Raw genomic sequence first — 16701 nt, 5'->3', positions numbered from 1 at the left:
CTCATGTCATGACGGGTCTTTTCCTAAGTTACATTCAGTCGGGCTGCCTTGGCAACAGTTGACTGCAGTTTGTGGGTAATGTTGTTTAGGCTACAACCAGGCAAGCTTTTGTTGACATCGATACCATGCAATGGTTGTACAGTCGCCCCATTTAGGAGTCTTAAGGCTCAATGACAATGTAGACTAAATGTTGTTTTCATGTCATCTCTGGTTCCAGATGCACCCTTCACGGAGCAGCAGGAGCTGTTCAGCCAGAAGCTCCAGCAGTGCTGCATGCTGTTTGACTTCATGGACTCTGTCACCGACCTGAAGAGCAAGGAGATCAAGCGGGCCACGCTCAACGAGCTGGTGGACTACGTCTCCACCAACAGGGGCGTCCTGGTAGAGACAGCCTATCCGGAGATCTCAAATATGGTGAGTGGGCTCCTTACACTAACAGCCTTTTCACGCTACTGAGTAAAACCCAGCTGAGACTAGCTGTATGGTGTTAGCCTATTTACGCATCCTCCATAGTTGCTGAAATGGACAATGTGAAGAAAACATCCAGACCAGCACAGAACAGTTTGTTAGTACAATAGTGTGAAAATGGTATACCAGAAAACTATTTTGTTTCGTCACAGTGAAACAATTAAGCACCCTGTCCCTGACATAGAAGTTTCATCAAGCAACATTGGGAGATTTTATACTCCGGGGCTGGATTTTATACTCCGGGGCTGGATTTTATACTCCTGGGAACGGATTTTATACTCCTGGGAACGGATTTTATACTCCGGGGAACGGATTTTATACTCCGGGGACCAGATTTTATACTCCGGGGACCAGATTTTATACTCCGGGGACCAACATTGCTTGTCCTAATATTTCTACATTATTTCCATTCTTTTACTTTTTAGATTTGTGTCTATTGTTAGATATTACACTGTTGGAGCTAGGAACACAAGCATTTCGCTACACCTGCAATCATTTACATTTACATTTTAGTCATTTAGCAGACGCTCTTATCCAGAGCGACTTACAGTAGTGAATGCATACATTTCATACATTATTTTTTTTTCCCCCCCCCGTACTGGTCCCCTGTGGGAATCGAACCCACAACCCTGGCGTTGCAAACACCACGCTCTACCAACTGAGCCACACATGGCAATAACCTCTGCTAAATATGTGTATGCAACCAATACATTTTGATTTGAATCTTTATCCTGGATAGAACGCTACTAAAAAGGAGAGAAAGTGGTCATTTTAAACATGAACTTCAATTGTAATCAGGGTTTGAACGAAGAAGAAAAAGTACTGGGGCCTCTCGAGTGGCGCAGAGGTCTAAGGCACTGCATTGCTGTGCTAGAGGTGTTACTACAGACCTGGGTTCATTCCCGGGCTGTGCCACAACCGGCCGTGGCAGGGAGTCCCATAGGACGGCGCATAATTGGCCCAGTGTCGTCCATGTTATGGGAGGGTTTGGCTGGGGGGGCTTTACTTGGCTCAACGCACCCTAGCGACTCCTTGTGGTGGGCCGGGTGCCTGCAGGCTGACCCCAGTCGCCAGTTGAACAGTGTTTCCTCCTCCGCGGCTGGCTTCCGGGTTAAACTTGCGGGTGTTAAGGAGCGCGGTTAGACAGGTCATGTTTCGGAGGACAAATGACTCCACCTTTTCTTCTCCCGAGCCCGTTGGGGAGTTGCAGCGATGAAACAAGACTGAAATTGGGGATAAAAAATATACATATACAAATAATATATAAAATAATAAATAAATATACATTTAGAAAAAGGACTTATTCGCTCATAGCTTGATTATCAAAACAACTTTCCATACTCACAAAAAGCTTATTTCTCTCCAATGTTGTGCACGAATGTATTTACATCGCTGTTAGTGAGCATTTCTCCTTTACCAATATAATCCTTCCACCTGACAAGTGTGGGATATCAATAATCTGATTAAAGAGAATGATCATTACACAGGTGCACCTTGTGCTGGGGACAATAAAAGGCCACTCTAAAATATGCAGTTTTGTCACACAACACAATGTCACAGATGTCTCAAGTTTTGAAGGAGCGTGCAATTGGCCAGCTGACTGCAGGATTGTCCACCAGAGCAGTTGCCAGAGAATTGAATGTTCATTTGAAAATGTCCCAGTTCTTCCATGGCCTGCATACTCACCAGACATGTCACCCATTGAGCATATTTGGGATGCTCTGGATTGACGCGTACGACAGTGTGTTCCAGTTCCCGCCAATATCCAGCAACTTCGCACAGCCATTGAACAGGAGTGAGACAACATTCCACAGGCCACAATCAACAGATAGAGATGTGTTGCGCTGCATGAGGCAAATGGTCACAACAGATACTGACTGGTTTTCTGATCCACGCCCCTGCCCTTTTTTTTAAGGTATCTGTGACCAACAGACACATCTGTATTCCCAGTCATGTGTAAACCATAGATTAGGGTTTAATAAAAAAAAATTCAATCGACTGATTTCCTTACGATCTGTAACTCAGTAAAATCTTAGAAATTGTTGCATGTTGCGTTTTCATTTTTGTTTAGTGTAGATCTTGAATAGGAACAGCTGTCATTCTTCGAGATGTGAAATGAAAGGGCCTTAGGATATAACCTTGTTGCGCACTGTACACAGTCGCTATTCTTTGAGCGACCTGGGAGAGAGGCAGTGCTCCCAAAGCCCTCACACACCTTCAGCTCCAGTCAGACCCAAAGATTACCCAGACCTCTTAATCACCTCGCTCATCCTTTTGCCCTTGTCTCAACCCTCACCGCTAGCCATGGTGTCAGACCAGACAGAGAAGGACGACCCAAACGCCCCCAGTCAGTTTCCAGCACTCCTTCAGTTCAGCACTCGATCATCAGGATTCAGGAAGCAACTAGCTGTCTCTTCTCCATGCCACCTTGAACAACTGTCTCTGGCATCCACTGCTTTCCTCTGCTATGCGAGGGGCTAAGCAGTATATTTATTGCATTTATTCATTGATCTTGATATATCAATCAAATGTATTTATAAAGCCCTTTTTACATCAGAAGATGTCATGAAGTGCTATACAGAAACCCAGTCTAAAACCCCAAACGGTAAGCAATACCGATGTAGAAGCACGGTGGCTAAGAAAAACTCCCTTGAAAGGCAGGAACCTAGAGAGGAACCAAGCTCTGATGGGTGACCAGTCCTCTTCTGGCTGTGCCAGGTGGAGATTATAAGAGTATATGGCCATTAAGGCCAGATTGTTCTTCAAGATGACCAGTAGGGTCAAATAATAATCACAGTGGTTGTCAAGGGTGCAACAGGTCAGTACCTCAAGAGTAAATGTCAGTTGGCTTTTCATAGCCAAGCATTCAGATGTCGAGACAGTAGGTGTGGTAGAGCGAGAGGGAGAGTCGTTTAACAGCAGGTCCGGGACAAGGTCGCATGTCCGGTGAACAGGTCAGGCTTCCATAGCCACAGGCAGAACAGTTGAAACTGGAGCAGCAGCACGACCAAGTGGACTGGGGACAGCCAGGAGTCATCAGGCCAGGTAGTCCTGAGGCATATATCACATTTTAAGGGTGTGTCAGACAGAGTAATTGTTTATCCAGATGTAATTTTATGGGATTGCTATCTAGGAAGATCAGCCCTGCATTACCTGACATTTGGCTAGTACTATTGCTCCAGGTAGCCACATTATACATTAGCATGTCTACTTATTCTCAGCTTACTGTGAAAATGTTCTGCACTTGTTATTTACAAGCTAGAATTAGATGGTTGATATACTTGAAAATGATTAGTAATAGATAATGACGTTGTGAGAGGTTTTATAGATGAGTGAATATTATCTCCCTATTCCAGAGTAGTGTGGGATAGCAAATGTAGCCCAGTTAGTTAAATCAACAATTGTTGGATAACTGGGTATTTACCTATATTTTTGTCGTGGTGAGGCACATCTCCACTGCCATTTAGACTCATCAGCATATGAATCGGAGGGATTGTGTCGCCGCTCACCAGCCAGGTAAGGTATGGATAGATGTTTCCCATCCTTCCATTGTTTTCCTCTTCACGTTGATGTTAATCACCAATCCAAAATGGCTGCTCAAAAGAACAACAACCAGGAACTAGACCACCTTTTCAGTTCAGGTAGCAGATAATGGACCCTAACAGATATTTATGTAGTTGGTGTTTTATATTAACTAATATACACTGAGTGTACAAAACGCTCTTTGGAATGCTCTTTCCATGACAGACTGACCAGGTGAAAGCTATGATCCCTTATTGATTTCACTTGTTAAATCCACTTCAATTACTGTAGCTGAAGGGGAGGAGACAGGTTAAATAATAATTTTTAAGCCTTGAGACATGGATTGTGTATGTGTGCTATTCAGAGAGTGAATGGACAAGACAAAATATTTAAGTGCCTTTGAACAGGGTATAGTAGTAGGTGCCAGGCGCACCGGTTTGAGTCAAGAACTGCAACGCTGTTGGGTTTTTCACATTCAACAGTTTCCTGTATGTGTCAATCAACAAATGGAGGCTGTTCTGAGGGCAAACTCAATATTAGGAAGTTGTTTCTAATGTTTTGGACACTCAGTGTACATGGGTTCTAACTTGAATAATTCTTGGTTTACAATTGTACAATTTATGCTACCCGTAAATAAAAGCCACGAAACTGCCAGAAAGCCCCAAACGCTCTCCCCGGTTTTAGCTTGTCGTCTAGCTGGCTAGGTTTAGGATATTTACCAGCCCATACCAGTGATAAACGTAGCTATTTTATCGACATATGGCAGTAAACAAACAAAATCAAGCTGACTTATTTTGCTAGCTAGAAAGGAGTAGCCACATATTCATTCAGAAACAGAGGAAGAGGATAGCTAGCCATATCAAGCATTTCAGTTTACCTCGCACTTGGCAGGCTGTATAGTAACCCCCCCCCCCCCCCCCCCGGAGCAGCCCCCACAAACACCTTAAAAACTTGCCCTATACAGTAACGGTGAACTCGTTCGTGGACAAAATTACTCTTTCCCATAGGCTTGTACTATCTATAGTATGACAGCATCAGCAGTTAGCTACCAAGAACTGGTAGACATGTTAACATTTGGTTCGTTTTATCAGTGTTATTTAGATGAAGATGTGTGCTAAATGCGTTATAGCTAGCTACTGTTAGCATAGAGGTACCAAGCTAGCTCTTTCACTTACCCGATTGAGTTCCATGCTGGTGCTGCTGGCAGTTTGACATGCTTTAGAAGCCACATTGATGTTAGGGACAGCATCCACTTTGAGAAGGAACTTCTTGCTGAAGCCCTAATTCCATTGTTGATAGCCATGGAAGTTCTCATGGATAAAATGTGTCCCTCGGTAGATGCCCAATTTGCCCGCCTCATTCTAATATCCCACTTTCTTTTTTTTTTACTTTTGTCATTTATCGGGGGATTTTTTCCGAAGTTAGAGCTAATTTGGAGAAAACCTCAAACCCAACTTTTTGAACAACTTTGTATTATAACAATTGATTTGAGTTTGTAATTTGGGAATGTTTTCTTGGTGTTCTAAGTTACTATTATATGCATTGAGAAATACGTGCTACACTTTAACCGCCCTGGTAGAGCTTTCACATGTAGTTTGATTATGTCGATGACAGGCTGGGACATGCGTATGACGCAATCCGTGAGAGTTGGCCAAATGTAGCTTTCAGTTGGTTGCGTAAGTTGTGCTTAAACCCACCTCTTTCACAGGTAATGTGTATGTAACGGGAAGCATCCTGTTAAACTGTGGAGTGTGGTTGAGTAGCTCTGTCTTTTTCTGTAATAGGTAGTCACTCTTGAACACAAAGAAGCCTGGCCTGCCTCTACCAGCCTCACAGTGACTCACTCACACAGGTTTTACAGTGCCACGGATACGGACTCACTCGGCGGCGCTGCCAAGGGAACCGCTGATTACACACGGGGACAGGTTATCATCAGCACATCCTTAGCTGTCGCGGCCAAGGGGACTGCAGGTTACTTGTGTGTCATAGGTAATCGTGTAGGCATCCTTCCTAGGAGGGGCCTATAGATCTCGATGTAGCAAATGGATAATCATACACATCCAGGGACCGCTGCTTGATTATACTGCTGGATAGGTTGTTGACTTGTCTGTCTTGAGTGTTGATGGCTCTCTACCTGTAGAGTAGCCTCACAACTGGGCATGTTAGGATGAGCAGGGCCTCTGAATAGGGTTAGTCATTAAAGTTGGTCTCACCAACAGCACCCCATCTATCAGTGCTATTTATCTGGAGGCCGAGGGCTGCTCTGAGCGAGAGGAGGAACCATGGTGGACAGATGGGCAAGGGCGTCGTCGGGATTCTCCATTCTCTGCATCCCATGATAATGAAGTGGTGGGTGTTGAAGTGCAGTCCATTATGCCCGAGCCACAGCGACCGCTTTGATCATTGAGGCAATGGAGAGTACAAACAGGTAGATCATAAATGTAACCATGGCTCTTGCTGAAAAAAGCCTCTGCCCCTGGGTGCTGATAGATGAAGGGTTTAGCCTCTGTAGTTGCCCACTCTGTTTGACACACGAGCAGTGTAATATGAAAGACAATCTTTACAGCTGTCTCAGTTTCAAGGTGAAGAATGTTTGATTGACTTCATATTGTGTAGGCCTATGATTTTGCCGCCGCCTTTTGTCAGCGATGAGGATGGGAGGACCGAGGGCTTACGCAGAGATACTTTCAGAGCTCCGATTTACATTCAATTCCTTGAACTCTGGCATTTATGGTATAATAGGTCCATTAAACTACATCTTTAACTGGATGATTCATCTCTATCCACACCATCTCTACCCTTTTCTTGCGCCCTTTTACTCTTTTGTACAGCACCCTTTACTTTATTTCACTCTTTTCTATATATACATACATACACACACACACACACACACACACACACACACACAGAGTACAGATTTAGCCTGGTCCCCCGCAGATACCACTGAGTGAATGGGGCGTTGCTGTGTCACACACACAGTCCCTCAATGACCCCACAGAGCTTAAAGCCTTCTGCTGCCATTAGTGCATTTCACTTACAGTTATCGACCCCAACCCTGGATAGAGAGACACCCCCCCCTTCTCTCTCTCTCCTTTTCTCTCTCTACCATGCACTCTCCTTTTCCCTCTCCTCCATTTCTTTCCTTGTGTTCCCAATCTCCCACTGTGTATTTTAACATGTTTGTAATGTGTGCCGTGAAATAATAATAATAGTCACATCCATGCGGGGTAATCAAAGTACATTCATGGTATGACACTCTATTTTCAGACTAACACAATCATATATGATTTTTTTTTAAATATGCAGGTTTTTCTTCTGGAAATTGAAAAGTGGCTGATGTTACAGTACATAAATGATTATACAGCTACATTATAATGCTGCTACAGAAGCACAACAAGAATGAGCTAATAGTGCTACAGAACTGAACTAATAGTGCTACAGAACTGAACTAATAGTGCTACAGAGCTAATAGTGCTACAGAACTGAGCTAATAGTGCTACAGAGCTAATTGTGCTACAGAGCTAATTATGCTACAGAACTATTAGTGCTACAGAACTGAGCTAATAGTGCTACAGAGCTAATAGTGCTACAGAGCTAATAGTGCTACAGAGCTAATAGTGCTACAGAGCTAATAGTGCTACAGAGCTGAACTAATAGTGCTACAGAGCTGAACTAATAGTGCTACAGAGCTGAACTAATAGTGCTACAGAACTGAACTAATAGTGCTACAGAGCTAATAGTGCTACAGAGCTAATAGTGCTACAGAACTGAGCTAATAGTGCTAATGGTGCTACAGAACTGAGCTAATAGTGCTACAGAGCTAATAGTGCTACAGAACTGAGCTAATGGTGCTACAGAACTGAGCTAATGGTGCTACAGAGCTAATAGTGCTACAGAACAGAGCTAATAGTGCTACAGAACAGAGCTAATCAGAACAGAACTAATAGTGCTACAGAACAGAGCTAATAGTGCTACAGAGCTAATAGTGCTACAGAACAGAGCTAATAGTGCTACAGAGCTAATAGTGCTACAGAACAGAGCTAATAGTGCTACAGAGCTAATAGTGCTACAGAACAGAGCTAATAGTGCTAGTATGTGTCTGTGTGTCGCAGTGGTTGTTATCAGCCCCGGGCAGTAGTCTTGAGGTATTCGGCGTCAGGGCAGGATGAGTATCACACTGTTGCTTTATGTCCTGCCTGGCAGCCCTCCCTGGAATGTGGCCCATGTGACACCACCAGCAGCCAATCAGCTGCGTTATACCAGACTAGAGCAATATGCCTCTGAGTGAGCCCAGGAAAAAAACAATTTCACTGTTTCACTGGCTTGTTTAGGATCAGCTGGGCATGTTCAGCACAGGGTGGTGAAGAGAACGCACCCAAAGCAGTGATATGAAACTGTGTTAGCTACTCATTTAACACATGAAATCACATCATACACAGATTACATCAGTTAAGGGAAAACCATATAGTCTAGAAAAAGAGTTGAACAATTTGTCCTAGTTTTACTAGCCTCGGACCTGTGTCCCCCACTCTCCACTTTACAAACCCAAGCAGAATTTGATTGTTCAATACAAAGTTATTGTCCAATGTGTATTTTTCTCTTTCTGTTAGTTTACTCAGTTTGGTGTTGGGTGTCCCTAATTGAGGCTGTCGGTTAAGGTCCAGTCCTCCTTGAACACCTTAGAGAGGTGAATGGAGCGTCGTAGCTGCAGATAAAAGGCTTTGTCACCGGCTGTAGTGGGTTGTCTGTCGTCTTATCCCGTATCCATGGCAGAGCGGCCCCACACCTAATGAGATCTGGCCAGATTAAACCCTGAATGGAACTACACAGAGACGGCGGGGCGAGGCAGGGCTGCACCTGTAGACCATCCAGGGACCCAGAGAGGTGTTATTGAGGTAGAGTAGGTTCCTTGAAGTAACGGACAGGAAATGCAATACCACCCTGAATACCACTTCAAGGCCTGTCTTCAAGACGACTCTCTTAGGCACAGCACTACAGTGTCATTAGATTGAGCAGCTTTCATTCTGAATGAGACATGAACTTGGGTGAAGGAAAGGCTAAGCACATACATAGTTATTCTCGAAGTAGCTAAACAATTCAAAAGTAATTCCAGTACATACTTCCAACAATTTTCCATCTACTCCCCCATGCTATTGTTTAACACACTATCTGTGTGTGAGAGTGGCAGGGATGTGTGACAGGCTGCTTGTTTGAACAGCAGTGGGACTCTGTCTATAGTCTGAATCATTAGTCTCCCCCATTCCCCTCCTCCCTCCCTCTTCCCAATGTCTCTTCTTCTCCTGATGGTCTCTGTCTATTTCCCTAAATAAAAATATATGTTTCCAACACACACACACACGCACACTGTCTCTCTCTAACATCCACCCACCTCCTCCACCAAGGCAGTGAGATGCAAGACAGTGTCCAACAGCACCCCGTTGCTTTAGAAACCTCAGCCAGTGAAAGGAAGACTCTAAAGCGTTCTTTACACCAAGGAGATCAAAGCGACCCAAGCTGTTAGTTAGCTCCAGCTAATTACATATGGCGCCATCTTTGTAGTGTGTGTACCGTGCACTCTGGGAGCCTGTCGCAAGGCTAATTTTATAGTCAATTAAACTCTAAGGAAATGGTATAGTAAGTAGCAGCAAGCTCTTCGGCATCTCAAAAGTTGCGTTACTGTCGGCTGAAGAATGTTTTACTCCTTCGTCACCCCTTTAGAGCTGTGTGGCTTGTCAAACTGACAATAGGTAATTGGGTGTTGTCACACACACACACACACACACACACACACACACACAGAGTGCAGAATGGTAGCACTCTTGCCAGCCTCTCTGTCGTCGTGTGTGTCACTCCAATTCCTCCCCTGCTAAAAATAAACCTCTGCTGCAGTGATGGTGGTGGTGATGACCTGCCTCCAAACCGAGTCTCCAGCACAGAATTGTAATTGGGAGATGTGGCTGATGCAGAATCCTTAATGGATTTATCTTTGCCCCCCTCCGTTTTGATTCTATTATTCTCTACCCTTCGCCACGGTAATTATAAAATATTGAAACATGCTTAGTCATAATCAAGTAAAGAGGAAGTTGTCCTACGCCCCCTCTGTAAATTACTGCCAGTTGTGTTTATGCAGCACAGCATGAATATGATTTGCTCTCCTGGGTCACGTTAGCTTCCAAAAGTCTGCATTTTCAAAACACAGACCCTCCAAAAATCTTAAAAAAAAAAAAAAAAAGAATAGATTTCACCTTTTAATTAAACAAACAGACAATAAATACATGGCTCCACTCAGTGTTTTAGAATGCAGGAAAATGCAGGTCAGTTCAAGACAGTGCTATGTGAATACTTCCTTTTCTTTACCCTATGTCATTATAATCACATGCAACAATCATTTGTAGTCTGAACGCTATTATAGCCGTAATATGCTTGTAGCCTACTCAACACTGTTGATGAAATACAAACACAATAGGAGCGTTGGAAAAATGACACGCTCGCCACACGCATCTGATTCATTTCATTATTTTACATTTTTAATTATAACCACAATGTAACAAATAATCAAACTGTGGTTCGAACTTCAGCAAACAAACCAGTGTGAAAACGTCCGCATAACAAAAAGTTGTCAACATAAAAGTCCTCATCTCCCTCCTTTGCTCTCTATTTTCTCCTTGTCATAAATGGTGCATGCCCGAGCAAAGTAAACATTTCAGGACTCCAGTGCCCCCATTTTTAAAATTGTCATTAGTAGCTCTAGGTGATCAGTGCCTATGCAGGAGCATTTCTTGGGTCAGAATTTGGTTCTGGCAGCTGAATCACCTTTCAGCTCAAACACTGTACACGAGTAGGACCACAGCATGCGCTGTGAGCTAAGCGTGTGCTGGGAACACCTTCCAAATGCCACTGACTGAGACTCCCGCCACATACACCCTCCTCAAGGACCGGCAGATAGAGTACAAGTGGTTTGGAGGGTTGATGAGACGCTTCGGATAATTGCAGCGAGTCTATTAAAATATTAAAAGTTGGAACTTGAAATGTTATGTCATGGTCAATACACTTGCGTTTTCAGAATGCAACACATTTTTTGTGCTTTTTGTTGTTGTGTGAAACAGCCTTGCAAATTTTCTTTAACACACAGACGCATGAACACACACACACACACACACACACACACACACTACTCCGGATTGTAGGGGTTGGGTTACCTCTGTGAACAGGCTGGTCTTTAGTTCATACAATGGTTTAACTCTTCCTACAGTGCCTTCAGAAACTATTCACAACAGTTTTTTTGCACAATTTGTTGTTTCAAAGTGGGATTAAAATGGATTTAATTGTACATTTTTTGGGGTCAATGATCTACATAAAATACTCAAATCAGAGTCCATGCAACTTATTATGTGACTTGTTAAGCATTTTTTACTCCTGAACTTATTTAGGCTTGTCATAACAAAAGGGTTGAATACTGAAGACATTTCAGCTTTTAATTTTTCATTTGTTTGTAAACATTTCTAAAACATAATTACACTTTGACATTATGGGGGTATTGTGTGTAAACCATTGACACAACATGTCAGTTAAATCCATTTTAAGTGTGAATACTTTCTGAAGGCACTGTGAGTAATCTCTTTTATTTGTGGTACCTAACTTTGAATGCAGAATTTAAACCGTTCTGTGAGCGTGTTAGTCAGGCCTTCTTTATATGTCGGACATTTTTGAGCGGACTGAACAATACAATAAAACTGTTTCCATGCATTCTAGACTACATTCGATTAGGCCTGTCCGTTGTTTGTAGTTTTTCAACAGAAACTTGTCTTTCAGTCCCAAGATTTTGAGGAGAGCCGCATCTCCCTCTTCTCTCCTTCAACCCTCCCTGTATGTTTGGATTGTTCTGTGACTGTGTTCATGGTAAAGCACCCGCACAGCAGATAACAGTCTACTTATCGTCCCTCACTCAGCATATTAGTGGAGAAAACTGCTACTGTTCTCTGGGTATTAATACAATGATAGGAGACTCGCAGCTTTCATCTCCCTATATGCAAGGGAAGCCTCCCTCTATTTCCCAGCTGCAGTGCAAGCTGTACACATCTACATTGGGAAAAAGATAGTAGCTGAAATTGTAATTCATTTTCTGTCTTTGTTTTGATTAAAAGTTAGTATAACCTATTGATATGCAACCTGGTCACTCACTACTAATTTCCTAGATATCTTCATTTCTCTATAAAGCCCTAGTGGGCTAGTTATTCTGCAATGTATTTTACATCATGCCTGTTCTGGTAGTGGTACCATAATGCTGTGTTGATTGCTGAATTGATGTGAAACACTTAAAGGCCATCCTCAATGGGAAAAGTAATGTCCGCTAGCGTGGGGAAGGACATCTAGAGGCCTGCACAGGCATGAATTTTAATCCCTACCCATGCCCCCGACGTTCAGGCCCTACCCTACCCATGCCCCCTACATTCAGGCCCTACCCTACCCATGCCCCCGGCGTTCAGGCCCTACCCTTACCCCCGGCGTTCAGGCCCTACCCTACCCATGCCCCCGACGTTCAGGCCCAACCCTACCCATGCCCCCGACGTTCAGGCCCAACCCTACCCATGCCCCCGGCGTTCAGTCCCTACCCTACCCATGCCCCCGGCGTTCAGGCCCTACCCTACCCATGCCCCCGGCGTTCAGGCCCTACCCTACCCATGCCCCCGGCGTTCAGGCCCAACCCTACCCATGCCCCCGGCGTTCAGGCCCAACCCTACCCATGCCCCCGGCGTTCAGGCCCAACCCTACCCATGCCCCCGGCGTTCAGGCCCTACCCTACCCATGCCCCCGGCGTTCAGGCCCTACCCTACCCTTGCCCCCGGCGTTCAGGCCCTACCCTACCCTTGCCCCCGGCGTTCAGGCCCTACCCTACCCATGCCTCCGGCGTTCAGGCCCAACCCTACCCATGCCCCCGGCGTTCAGGCCCTACCCTACCCATGCCCCCGGCGTTCAGGCCCTACCCTACCCATGCCCCCGGCGTTCAGGCCCTACCCTACCCATGCCCCCGGCGTTCAGGCCCTACCTCTGCCAGATTTAAGGCCCGGCATGAAATCAGAAATAACTTCCTCCATTAGAAAATTCATTAGCTGCTCCTATGCCTGTCATTGCTCCCTATGCTCGCTCTGCATGCGCTCTGCCCATGGCGCTCAGAGTCAGAGTATCCATAGCAACGGCTCTGCTTGGGCTGCTCTGCTCAATGAGGAGACATGAGAGAGCAGTTAGCTACTTTATGTCACTCTAAACTCAGATAAAACTCAAGTAACATTATTTTCTTTGAAATAATCTCTCCTGTCTTATATTTGATGAGGTTGAAGCGCTTTTGACACCATGTTATGATCTTAGTCAGATATGACTGTACAGCACAAGCAAATGGCTCAACTTCAATATGTTAGTGATCAAATTAGTGATACCCGAGCCCTGCCCATGCCCTAGTTATTGATTTTTAAAAAACAGGCCCTACCCGATGTATAATCGGGGCTCCCGAAATCCGGCTGTGATTGGGAGTCCCATAGGGCGGTGCACAATTGGCCCAGCGTCGTCCTGGTTTGGCCGGTGTAGGCCGTCATTGTAAATAAGAATTTGTTCTTAACTGACTTGCCTAGTTAAATAAAGGTAAAATAAATAAAAAATTGGGGGTCGGGTAGCAGAGCTCTAAGGGCATCCCATTCGGATGTCCTGGGAACACCCATCATCCCAGGCATTAAAATGCATTGATTGAATTATGAGTTACACCTGTGGCACTATCATTACAAATGTCTCCAAACGAGAACTTTCTCACCAGAAGTAATTATCCCATGATGTGTGATGATTAAGAAGCACTAGGCCTTTATCTTAATTTCTCTAACTAAATATAGGACACTTTTGAATCTCCTGATGTGGTCATATTACTGGAAAACTGTTTAAATAAGTCCGGGATAAGGAGGCTAGGACTATCATGAGGCTTTTAAGGAAGTTGACAGCAGCTAGGCGTTTGGCTATAAAGTTTTCCCTCAGGACATCAGTAAATCCACAGTGTGTAACTTTTTAATGTAACCTAGTATTCTTAGACTTCAGTCTGATTGATTGTTACAGCGGGCCAAACTGCATTGGACATGAAATGCCTTAGGAAATATCATTCTGTTTTTTCTTTCATTATGTATTGTATGAGTGGAAACCTAATGAATAATAAACAGTGTATTGTAATACCTCTTGTCTTGTAATATGTCTTGTGATCACCTGTTTTATTCTTTGAATTTCATGTAGCTCTCCAAACCTAAGGTCGAAGTTGGCTATGTTCAGTGGGTAAAAGTTTGCCGTTTGTCCAAGTGCTTTTGCGTCAGTTTTTGTTGTTGCAGTTTTAGTATGTTCATGAAATGCCCTCTTGTTCACAGATCTGCACCAACATATTCCGGACTCTTCCGCCAAGTGACAACCCTGATTTTGACCCAGAGGAGGACGAGCCTACTCTCGAGGCCTCGTGGCCACACATACAGGTAAAACCACATCACTTCAACTTGACCTCTTCTTAACTCTACTTGTTTTTACATATGTGTTATACCTGGTAGTATGAGCTATATGTACATTTCATTTGGCTCAGATTTAGTTCGTTGACTTTTCCCAGCTTGTCTACGAGTTCCTCCTGCGATTCTTGGAGAACCCAGACTTTCAGCCCAGCATCGCCAAGCGCTACATTGATCAGAAGTTTGTGCTGCAGGTAAGCATTGCAATCTGATGTCACCCGTCAATGACTCTTATCCCCTCAGATTTCATGCCATCGTCAGTCAAATGGCCACGTGACATCGCCATCAGCAGGGGTGTGTGTATTCACTTGGAGGCAAATGGGCCAAAACATTGAACTTGTCCAATAAGAAAGTCTTGTTTTCGGTTCTTAATGTTTTCTGTTGCATACACCCCTGGTTTGTCAGTGTTGTTCGAAGCTATTGTATTTATTACCAAATATTGTAGACTCTCATTTTCTGTTGTTTACTGATGTCACTGTCAGTTCTCTGTGGAACAAAAAGGGTACACACAGAAACAAGGCCAAACTAAGTGAAGTCAAGAAGACAGACCTGGCAGCCTTACAAGCCTCAGACTGCCTGCTTAACATCTTCTCTTCAAAAGACTCCAGTACAATACATCAAACACCAACCATGTTTGAATAATCATTTGGTAAATTAATCTGTTTTGTTAAAGTGGTCATTTTGATTTGGCTTTGAACAAAAGCGGCACCAATGTGCAATTCCGTTTTGCGCTCCAGAGCAGAAAGGTCAGCGTATGACCGACCGAACCCAAAAAACATGTTTGAGTGATTATCTCTCCTGGCAGTTATCAAAGCCTGTTTTTTGTTTTTTTTTAACGTTACATCCTGTGAAAGTTAGTTTGGAGCATAACATTTTACAACAAGTACATTTCTTCAGTGTTAGTCTCAGTATTTAGCCTAGCTTCTCACGGGCACATATGCCCTGATCCCAGTATGTCTCAATGGTATTTCACCATCTTAACGTCCCACCTTGGGTCGTATTCATTAGGCACCAAAAGGTAGAAAACAGACTGAAATTGGAAGAGACAACCTGACATTTCCATTACAAAATGTTTTGCTGCGGTGTGCCCTAATGAATACGACCCCGTCTCACCCTTGCTGGAGCTCTTCAGCGGTAACCTGCTGGGGCTGTGCCGTGCGTATTTATCGAGCCGTCCTCCTCTCCCTAGAGCGAGGGAATTAACAGGGACGAACGCTATGGCCTGGAATGTTGGCTGAGCTGCAGCATCCGAGGTGCTCTGGCTGAGTTTCCATGATGCGAGTGGTGGAGTGGTGTCGTGGGGAAGCTTTAAATAGCTCCCTATTGTTTACTCTGTTGGAAGGGAAAAGGGGACTGTGGGGTCGGAAAGAGGCTGGTGAAGGGGCCGGGCTAAGGGGGGGACAGAGAGGACAGGCCCTGTTTTTTTCTGTGGTTGTTTTATTCTCAGTGCTCTCTCCTGTCTCTCCATGACTGTTGGAGACAGACCTTGACATGGGAGAGGGACTGTACAATCAGTTCGCATTGGAACGTTAGTGTATTTATAGCCGGCTGTATTTCATTTCATCAGGTTGAGCTTGTCAGGACATATATTTTATGCATAGTTATTTATTAGGGAAATTACTACATTCACAGAGTGCAGTCTTTGAAATTGTGTAGTACGTGCAGAGGGGAAGGAAGTACAGCCCTGTCATTACCAGAGTTGCGGAGGTGTTGTCACCATAGAACGGCTTCCTGTCGCTCTGCTGATGCTGGACAGAAAACTCCTCTCAAAACATCCACATGAAAGCCTTAGGTGTCGTACTCTCCCAAATATTCAATCAGTTTGAAGAAATTAAAGCATTATTTTAAATGTTTCCAGGTGATGTACATATTGCAGCGGGCACTGGTTTTTCTCCCAGTTACTGGGATGCCCACTAAAGAATGTAATACATACAATTGTACCATGATATTTGATTAGAAAGCTCTCTTTCAAAGTGTTTTGATATTTAACAAGGAAGCCATTTAGTCCAGATCTTATGTATTCTATGTTTCTTGTCTCTGGATGTGTCACAGATAGTCATCATGCAGAGCTCATTGTGTGGTTAGTGGCTGCTGCTGTGGTATGATCAGAATGCCTGTGTCTTCACTGTCAGCTATCTGCCTGTCAGGGCAGGGGGACTGGGAGAGGGCCTGGTGGGACAACAACATG

General features: G+C 44.2%; 1 protein-coding gene across 1 annotated transcript in view; it reads left to right on the top strand.

Moving 5' to 3' along the window:
- The window catches only part of ppp2r5a (protein phosphatase 2, regulatory subunit B', alpha isoform), an 81717-nt gene that overhangs the window by 46104 nt on the left and 18912 nt on the right, over window positions 1-16701 (top strand). Inside the window, exons 2-4 of the mRNA XM_029734130.1 lie at window positions 218-414; window positions 14385-14486; window positions 14615-14707. Of these exons, the coding sequence (XP_029589990.1) occupies window positions 218-414; window positions 14385-14486; window positions 14615-14707 (392 nt within the window). The remainder of the gene's footprint in view (window positions 1-217; window positions 415-14384; window positions 14487-14614; window positions 14708-16701) is intronic.

This window comes from Salmo trutta, chromosome 35, assembly GCF_901001165.1.
Source record: "Salmo trutta chromosome 35, fSalTru1.1, whole genome shotgun sequence".
Lineage (NCBI taxonomy): Eukaryota > Metazoa > Chordata > Actinopteri > Salmoniformes > Salmonidae > Salmo > Salmo trutta.
The sequence above is the reverse complement of the archived record's forward strand: the minus strand, read 5'-3'. Positions and strand labels throughout refer to the sequence as shown.